At 38.6% G+C, this 10,219-nt stretch overlaps 1 protein-coding gene across 4 annotated transcripts; it reads left to right on the top strand.

The window, feature by feature from the left end:
• The first annotated feature begins 3,945 nt into the window (after window positions 1-3,945).
• Window positions 3,946-7,096, top strand: LOC113275398 (L-Ala-D/L-amino acid epimerase-like). 4 transcript variants are annotated; one of them, XR_003323567.1, is made up of 7 exons: window positions 3,946-4,735; window positions 5,449-5,559; window positions 5,686-5,902; window positions 6,073-6,406; window positions 6,501-6,562; window positions 6,639-6,759; window positions 6,911-7,096. XR_003323567.1 is itself a non-coding variant. In XM_026524888.1 (7 exons), coding segments are annotated over exons 1-7 (1,311 nt in total). In that variant the 5' UTR covers window positions 3,948-4,222; the 3' UTR covers window positions 6,912-7,096. The 4 variants fall into 4 exon arrangements, 3 of the variants coding, with proteins under 3 accessions (XP_026380674.1, XP_026380673.1, XP_026380672.1); XM_026524888.1 differs by having other exon boundaries at window positions 3,948-4,735; window positions 6,687-6,759; XM_026524889.1 differs by having other exon boundaries at window positions 6,639-7,096.
• The last annotated feature ends 3,123 nt before the right edge of the window (window positions 7,097-10,219 follow it).

Here is a 10,219-nt window from a genome sequence, read left to right as displayed (position 1 = left end):
TTTAGAAAGTGAATCTGACGCTCTAGATAGATGATTAGAAGTGGGTTTTGTTGATTGTGGAACGGGTCGAGGTTAATTGGATGATATGGAGTCATGCGTGAAGAATCTGATAGTTAGGGTTTCATGTTCTTCCCTAATTTTAGAACTAGAGTTTTGGAAACCGATTGAAGATTGATTTGGAGTTAGACAAGAAGAAACTGAAGGCCGGGTGTAGTGAATTGAGGAAGAATCTAAGAAGAAGGTGATGCTTCTGAAACTGATTAAGAATAGAAGACTAATATCAGAGAATAGTTGATGATGGTGTGTTGCTTCAAAGGCTGTTTCAAACTCAGGGGAGATGTGAATTAGATTTCAGCATTAGTGGGTGGTGGAACATCAATTCAGGGAAGATTATTGTTGGATAAGTCTGTATGTTGTTTAATTTCAGTGTTTGAAGTTTAATTTTGGTTCCTTAGGAATTGAGGTTATTCATATGTTCTTTCCAAAATCAGTAAATTAGGATTCGTGGATTTTAGTGGAACTATTCGTTTATTTGTATTTGATAAGATGAATTCCAGATTTGTAACAAAGATGTTAAATGTCTGCTGTGTGTGTTGGAGTTGTCTTGAAATGGAGCCACAGATTATTGTTGGGTAAGTCTCTTTGTTGCTTATTTCATTGTTTGAGGCTGAATTGTTTAGCTTGTATGTGTTGAATTGAGATGGACATGGCGGATATGAGACACAACTATGGTTTTTTGTGAAGATAACTTCTTTTTTTTTGATGATTTTTGTGATTAAAAATCCACGGTTAATCCGCAACCGGCCCGCACAATCCGCGGGTGATTGGGCCGGTCACGGTTTGATTTTCCAAATCCGCAACTTTGACGGTTTGGTTGCGGGTGACCCCTAATCCGCAACCGTCCGTCCGTTGCACACCCCTAGTTTTGATTGTATTCAGTTAGTTAACTTAGTTTTGATTCTATTTGTTGGGCCTAAATTCAATTAGTGTTTTAAGGACTTTACTTCTTTCTCTTTGGGCCTAAATTCATTTAGTTAACTAAGTGATCAAAGAACTTCACTTCTTTCTCTTTGGGCCTAGGTTCATACTCAGGTAAGAAAACTTTGCTTCTTTCTACGGTTGCGGTAATCCGCGGTTTTCAAATAACAACCGCAACCGCATCCGCACCGCATGCGGATTTGAGAATCCCACCCGTGTCCGGCCCATACGTCTTGCGGTTTGGGTGAAATCCGCAATTTTGCGGACGGATACGGGTTAAATCCGCGGTTCCGGTTTTTATGCTCACCCCTAGACGGAGGAGGGACAAGTTCTTTTAGATTAAGAAACTTTTTGGATTTCATAAATTTTTATGTTTTTTCCTGTTTTACACTTAATCATATTCCTAATGTTAAAAACATATATTTAATTGTGATGATTCTCCACCAAATAAATAGGGTTAATATAAGTAAAAATTCGTTTTGAAATTTGGGCTCGGCGCGCATAGGTAGCTAGGGAGTACATTCTACAGTACAGTCTCTATGACTATTTTTTACACATCGAAGGAAGAGAGATCCGATCACAGGGAGTCCGGAAGTGCCTAAGAGCAACCACAGTCATGACCAAATTTGGGGACTATACCCAAATTTGGTCCCAAATTCAGCCGCAGTGGTACTGACTAAAACCATATTTAGTCCAGTTAATTAGGGTTTGCGACCAAATGTGGTCGCCAACCCAGACTAAAATGATTAATAGTGGGACGGAAGTATAGTGGGCGTATGATTTCAGACGGAAGTATAGTGGACGCTCCACATCGGGCGTACGTATAAAGGATGTATATAGAGCGTTTGAGTTAGGCGTTATTATAAACACCGCCGGGCCATACGTAGATAAAACCTACGCCCCATAGCAGACGCAGTTACTAAAAACGCCTGGTTTGGACGCAGTTACTAAAAGCGCCTGGTCCGGGCGCATGTATTATGACCGTATGCGGGAGACGGACGTATTATTAACGTCTGTGTGAGACGCATGTTTTATGGGCGTATGAGTGAGACGCATGTTTTATGGGCGTATGAGTGAGGCGCATATATTACGACCGTCTGGAGTGGGCGCATGTTTTAGAAGCGTCTGGGATGGGCGCATATATTAGGACCGTCTGGAGTGGGCGCATGTTTTACGAGCGTCTGGGACGGACGCTCGTATTATGAGCGTTTGTTCGGAGCGCATGTATTACGAGCGTCTGTTACCAGGCGCATGTATTACGTGCGCCAACGGTTATATTTTGGAATTCTGATTTTGGTTTTCTGATTTTCCGACCGTTTGATAGATTGCAACGGCTCTTTCGTATATCTATATATAGCATTTGACAAACTTATTTCTGCATAATCTTATCATTTATAATTTCTATTTCAAGAAATATAGAAATATGGCACCACGAGGTCCCAATTTTACAACATAAGAAGATACAATGATATGTAGAATCCATTTAGCCATATCTCAAGATTCTGCAACCGGAACCGATCAACCAGAAAGAGTATTATGGACAACCCCAAGATTATATTTTATTTACTTACAATATAGAAGATCAAAAAAATTTACAAAAAAAATCTAGACACCGTCTTTATCATACAACTGTTTAACATTTTGTATCTCCCCTTTGTGAGCAACAACAATTCATGTTTAATGGATTTCAGTGAACTTAGTCTATCAGTAAAATTATTCTATCAGTGAAGATCAACAACAACATTTTGTATCTCCCCTTTGTATTCTATCAGTAAAATTATTCATACATAATCAAACAAACAAATTATTCATATTCTATCACTCAAATCATTCTATACATAATCAAACAAAGAACAGTAACAGTAACATAATCAAACAAAGAACAGTAACAGTAACCTCATGTTATATGGTTAATGAAATCAAACAAACACGGTTATGCTTAATGAAATCAACATGCAATCCACTCATTCCACCCAAAAACAGCCTAATTAATCATACCTTTAATCTTCAATCCAACCAAAAACAAATTACCCAAAAACAAATCATACCTTTAATCTTCAATCAAATTTCCCCGCACCCAATTAACGAATAAGATTACTCGTTTCTTTCGCAAGAACTCGTTTCCCCGCACCCAATCAAATTTCCGTCACATTCGATTTAGGTTTTGCCCTAGATTTTTCGTATGTTTTCGTCTTTTTTTTTTCTTCTGTAAAAACTGTTTATGTAAAAGGAGGAGGAGAAGAAGAGATAATCACGTCTATATCCAGACGGATTTTCCGTGCACGCCTCACTCAGACGCACGTATTACAAACGCTTGATTCAGACGCATGTATTACAGACGTCCCACTCAGACGCACGTATTACAACCGTCCTTCTCACACGCACGTATTACAAACGTCCCACATATACGCAGGTATTACAAACGTCCCACTCAGACGCTCCTTCTTTAAACGCCCCAACCAGACGCTTCTTAAATGCACGCTCCACTCAGACGCTTCTTCTATAAACGTCTCACCCAGACGCATAATCCATTAACGCCCGAAACATACGCATAATCCATTAACGCCCGAAACATACGCACTTTATATCTCCGTACGAGTGATACGCACTTTTCATCTCCGTCCCAGTAGACGCACTTTCCATCGCCGTCCCATATCCGGCGTTAGTTATACCTGCGCCTCAATCAAGCGGGCATTATACCTCCGTTTCATTCAAACGCATAATAAAAATCCGCTTCATCAACAGACGTGAGTATAAGTTACGTCTGGCATCGGGCGTTAGTGTAAGTTACGCTTCACCAAATTTGGTGTTATCCCACTGCGGTTGGGTCACCCAAAATACCAAATTTTTTTGGTTTTTAGTCTGGCTTTTGGTATTTGGTCCGTCTCATGACTGTGGTTGCTCTAACCCTACAAATTACTAAACAAAAGGAAAGAAATAACCCCACTTGAAACTTCGATCCATCCGAGGACAATAATACCATTTCTTAATTCATTTTCCTTCAAGTCAAATTGTATTTTCAGATCTTAACAGTTTTTTGTTAATCATTTTTGCAGATTCTTATAGTTTTACTTTAATCAAAACAAACAGAATCAAATACCCTGAAAACGTTAAATTTACAATCAAATAATTCAGTTTCAATATATCAGTCTCACTCACCTAATAGTCACTCTCACAAACCCTCTCGTTGAGACATCAAAACACTCGAAAACCCAATCAAAAACATCCAGGGAAAGATCCAAAAATGTCATCAAAATCAGTTTTTGTATCAAACCCATTACTCAATCTCTCTTCTCCTTCAAAAAAACATTATCTTTGTAACTTCAAGACCCCCATTGTAGCTATAGCAACTGGTAAAAAACCAACATCCGTATCAACAGCAGCAGTAGCAGCAGTTCCTGAAACAAATACAAAAACAAAAATGAATCTTGGGTTTAAGAGTTTGTTAGATACATTTCGTATAGATGTACAAAAAGCTGAAGGGAGACCATTAAATGTTCCATTGATTGCTCCATTTACAATTGCAACATCAAAGCTTGTAAATGTTGAGAATGTTGCAATAAGGGTTGAATTGAATAATGGATGTGTTGGTTGGGGTGAAACGCCTATTCTTCCTTTTGTTACAGCTGAAGATCAATCAACTGCACTTGCTAAAGCTGCTGAAGTTTGTGAGTTTCTGAGATTGAGTAAGCCAATGAGACTAAATTTCCTTCTTAATGAAATTCAACAACTTCTCCCTGGACATCAATTTGCTTCTGTGAGTATGCATACTTTCCAGCTTTGATTGTGTTTGCATGTTTAATTTGAAGTTTGGGTTGTGAGTGATTTGAGATCCTCAAAAGTTTGAGCCTTCAGAGAAGAGAATTTGCCTAATTGTTGTGCCCCAAGTGGGTTAGGGTCTAAATTTATATCTTGATTTGGTTAAACAATGTGGTTCTTGATTTCAGCTAGAGACCTTAGCATTACCTATTGGAATGTTCAGTTCTCCTTTTAATTATGGTTAGTCTCTTTTGTACTAAAATCTATGGTAGAGACTGAATGTTGGTGTGTCCTATGCAATATAAATGAGGTTCAGATTGAGGTTCGCTGATTCTCTTAATCTATCAAGGATATTGTTCTGAAGGTTCATTTTCTTAATGCAATTGTTAAATTATAGTGGCAAAAAGATTGCTGTGGTCCTAAATGCGTGTGCAAAAAGTTCCGGGTATCTGGTGTAAATTGTTAAATTCCATAAAAGGTTTGGCTTGGATCTGCCTCCATCGGCCATATTAATAAGTGAAACTAGTCTTTCATAAGTTGGATTGCTGAAGAGTAGAAAGAAATAGAGGGATGGTGATTTCTTATGCAGCCACTAAAACTTGCATGGTTTTACTGAAATAACTGAGAGGAACAGTGGCTTTGCTTATTTTGTAGTATTCTTATGCGTAAAATAATTTTGCAGTTCTCATGTAGCCGTATGCTTGTGTGAAGGTTAGGGCAGGACTTGAGATGGCATTGATTGATGCAGTTGCAACAAGCATTGGTGCACCGCTATGGAGATTGTTTGGTGGTGCATCAAACACCATTACAACTGATATAACAGTTTAGTTCCTTCCTTACATACTAATGCTGCTCTATCATCAAAACAAGTCTTCCTAGAAAACAGTTCTCTGTTCTGTCTTTTCATCAACTTTTATGGTCATTGTTTAACAAATTTTGTATGTGCAGATTCCAATTTGTTCTCCAGATGAAGCTGCCAAATTGGCTTCAAAGTACCGTAAACAAGGATTCAGCACCTTGAAGCTTAAAGTTGGAAAGAATCTGAATACAGACATAGAAGTTCTCAAAGCCATAAGGGTTGCTCACCCTGAGTGCTCATTTATATTGGACGCCAATGAGGGATATACATCCTCTGAAGCCATCAAAGTGCTTGATAAGTTACATGGTAATTAGATCAAACTATGGTGCAAACATTTTTCCTCATCTGCTGTGAACAGTTTTCATGGCTATCATGATATTCTCCACAAATGTTGTTCTTCTTACCCCTCTCTCTGAATTTGGATATATATATTTTTCGACACTGTTGAACATTTCTATACTGTGGCGTTGTTGCAGAAATGGGTGTAACCCCAATTCTCTTTGAGCAACCAGTTCACAGGGATGACTGGGAGGGTCTAGGTCATGTGACTCAGGTTGCCAAGCAAAATTATGGGATATCTGTTGCTGCAGATGAAAGCTGCCGAAGCTTGGTTGATGTTGAGAAAATCATCGAAGGAAACCTAGCTGATGTTATAAACATCAAACTTGCAAAAATTGGGGTTTTAGGGGCTATTGAAATTATTGAGCTTGCAAGGAAATCAGGCCTGGACCTCATGATTGGTGGCATGGTTGAGACTAGACTTGCCATGGGTTTTTCTGGTCATCTGGCCGCTGGTCTTGGGTGTTTCAAGTATGTCTCCTTTTTTTCTTTTCTTTTTTAATCCACTGATCCCTTATAGCCAGGCCTCAAATTCTGAAATATTCTCATTTTGGTAACTTTGCAGATTCATTGATCTTGATACGCCTCTTCTACTTTCCGAGGATCCAGTTGCTGAGGGTTATGAAGGTATGTTTCTTTCTCATGCAACCACTCGGACCGTACACTGTGATATTCACAGCTTCAATCTGTAATATAATTGCAGATACAAGGAACTAAAACTGTTATGCTGAACATGATTACGTTGTTGCAGTTTCTGGTGCTGTTTATAAGTTCACTAATGCCAGAGGTCACGGCGGCTTCCTTCCTTGGGACAGTATTGCATGGTAGTTTTACCTGCATCTCGCTTTCCAATTTGTTTGCTCTCCTGATTCATGCTTGGTTGCTAAAATTACAAGCACATAGTACATAAGATTACAGATGGTTCTTTGTTTCCATATTTTATATGTTTAAGTCTATATCCCATTTGTATTTCAGATCTAGTTCTTGACAGAGACAACAGTTGCAGAGTACTATACATGGATACAGAAAACTTTGTCTCTCTGAAGTTATTTAATTCAATTTGAAGTACCAGTTTGTCTACTTATTTATATGTATGTAATGATATGGACAGAAATCTCCAGTTTATAATGGAATGGATTAGAGTTTAGATCGTTTGGTTTAGATGAATGTGGCATTTGTATTCTAAAATCAATAGCTAGAATAGGGTGCTGCTGCACCCGCAAGCATTTCTCGATTTCTAGTTGTTGCTGACATTTAAGAATTTCATTTGAAGTGAAGTAATGAAGAGCCATGAGTTCACCGTTAGGGTACTCATGGCCATGAGACAATATTATCAAGTTGTCATCAACCCTTCTCCGTTCGGTTGGTGTGAGTTTTAGGGCTTCCTACTTGGATAATCCTGACCAGATATGTGGTCACCTCAAGTAAGATGGATGCTTACGAGTTTAGGATATAAATTTGGTGCATAACCTGTGAAGCACGTCATGTCGCCATCGAAACTATCAGATCATTGATGACCAAATCAGGAAACTAACCAATTGTCTGAGATTCAAATTTGATGTCTTTCTAAGAAAAATCACCTTAGACTGGGTCTTATTTAGACTCACTCGTCACAATTCAAGCACTAGGCATGCAAAAAGTTTGGACTGGTCTAGAGATTCCACATTTTTGTGAGTCTCCACTCTCCATGAAACCCAGTTTTAATTACTTGGTATATGTATTACACGTATCTTCAACTTATCAAGTAGGAAATTACACGCATCTCCAACTCATAAAAATTGAGAAGTCCCTCGGCCAAGTGTGTGATTAATTCTACTGTTGGATGCGAACCCAGTACGGAAAATATATCTCCACATGGAAGCGTATGATTCAAGGCATCCCATACAAATCAAAAGACCGACTTTCCTTTTTTCACTATTCGATAACTACATATGATATGGGGCTAGTAGGTGCAACCAACTTTTAGTGCGTTTGGTGCAATGCTTAGCTAGTGCCCAGTGCATTAATGACACAATTAGAGGATAAGACTTAAAGTATGATATTTTTTGTTAAGTCTTAATTATTAAACCGGCGAGCATATTATATAGTGCGCTGCACATCTGCCGCAACTTTGCCTTCTCTGTATTTCAAATATTCAGTTAATATTCATTTGCAAAATACCAAGGCGCGCTAACATAACCTTTACACGAACTTATAGCATACAACCAGTCACTTTCGGCAATCACGTCCCAAAGCTTCAAGTTAACAGCGGAATTGCAACTTGCAAGGCTTTCTCCATAGCTCAGCCATGTTGTTGACATTTTTAAAGATGTACTCTATTTTCAATAAACATTTGAGATTTACAACCGTACTACTATGTTTGCCCGAGTGACTGCTGTGCTGTCTGTTTAAGTGATGCATGTTATGCACAATCATCCGATCTTAATACGTATTAATATACTCACTACGTCGTACTGATCACCATATCTAATAGGAAACCAGATAGTAGAAACATGCTCCACTGAGTGTGTCACCGAAGAAAAGGTAATCGGCACTAATGAAACTTATAATTGCAAAGAAATGATAACTAGCACTATCCGGTACTAGGTGTCGACAGCCAGAAGTGCTGCAATTTGATGCATAATAATTAAGCACTCGGTTACAGTGAAAAATGAAATGAAATAAAATGAATGAAAACGAAAATCTTGGATTCTAAACGTTGGACCCAAAAATGATACGAGACCTTTGGAAATGCTTTTTCCACGTTCATATAGTAAGATTGTCTTTCGGAAGTTTTGATATAAAATCTTTTACGGTTAAAAACTTAAAATACTACCGACATATACTTAAATTTGCACACTAATTCGTAACGATCAATGAGATAAATGTCAGTGTACGATGAGTCGATCGCATTAGTAATAATGCACATTGACATGAGTGGGTTCAACGAGTGCACCTTTGCTTTAATTTGCAACTTTTGTTTGTGATCAAAATAGTAGCCTTTTTGGTCCGGCAAATGTCAATTGGGACTTCCCTCTTCCACTAAATTAATTAATTTATATGGCACTTCTTTTGATTAGTGCTACTTGTGCGCCTATAAATTGCGAACACTCCCGAACTAATTTTGTCACTTCCATCTACTTTCCTCTCTCTCTCACTGTTTTGTAGAAGATGAATGTTGGAATATTTTCAACACCGCTTACCAAAGGGGGGTCCTGGGGGGCATCGCCCCCCAGGCTGTGGTCGACCTGACAGGTCAGGTCGTGGGGGTCCAGGGGAGACCGCCCCTGGTGGGGGTTTCAAGGGGGCAACGCCCCCGGAAGAATTTTTTGAACTGACGGTTTTATTTGGCCGATAAAAGCCTGTTCGAAAATTTCGAATCCAAAAGACACCATTGATGTCTGTTGATGAAGGAACCCGACGTTTCGTGAATAGAAACCTGTTGGCGAATAAAAACCTATTCCCAACAGGTGCAAAACCCTTTATAAATAGCTTCTCCCAGTTTCGTTTAAACATATAAGAAAAATCAATCTGTTTTCTCTGTTTCAAAAAGCATCATCAGAAATCAGAAATCTCTTTGTGTGTTCTTGATTGAATCAAGGGGTACAAACCTTGAATTCAGTTTTCGTTGCAGGGCTTTCATTGTATCCTGAAGGCAATATTTCGCATACCTGTTGTAATCGCCAATTGTTATTGGGAGGGTAGAAATATTTGTCTAAAAGAAATTTATACAAGCCTTGAAAGTTTTGGAGTGCAACACTTTCTTCTCTGATTCATTCATCCTTTGTGAAACCCAATTTTTTCCAACAGACAGCATACACTTCCCTTCTGGTCATAACCATGCTTACCCTTCTTTTGAGCAATCAAATCCAAGTTTCAGTGGCTGTAACTTGTAGCGCTATTCAACTAGCACCATGTCTAGGGGCGATGATGTCGTCCAGTACTCAGCCATCGCAAGCTTGTTGCGATAAGTTAAGAGAGCAAAAACCATGTCTTTGTGGGTATATGAGGGATCCTAACCTCAGACAATATGTTAATACTCAAAACGCTAAGAAAGTGGCTAATACATGCAACGCACCACTTCCTAATTGCTAAGAAAACAAGATAGGGTCTAAAGTTGTCAACATGTTATTTCAAATATCGGTCTCTTATATATATATGTGGGTGTTTTTGTATTTCCGATTACTACCATGGATGATCGTATTAAGTTAAGTGTTGCAATTAGTTCGGCGAATAGCGGATGCTATATAATCTTGTGTGTTATGAATGAATTATGTCAACTTTGTTTGTTACTATGATAAATAA

This window comes from Papaver somniferum, chromosome 4 (genome assembly GCF_003573695.1).
Source record: "Papaver somniferum cultivar HN1 chromosome 4, ASM357369v1, whole genome shotgun sequence".
Classification (NCBI taxonomy): domain Eukaryota; kingdom Viridiplantae; phylum Streptophyta; class Magnoliopsida; order Ranunculales; family Papaveraceae; genus Papaver; species Papaver somniferum.
The sequence above is the reverse complement of the archived record's forward strand: the minus strand, read 5'-3'. Positions and strand labels throughout refer to the sequence as shown.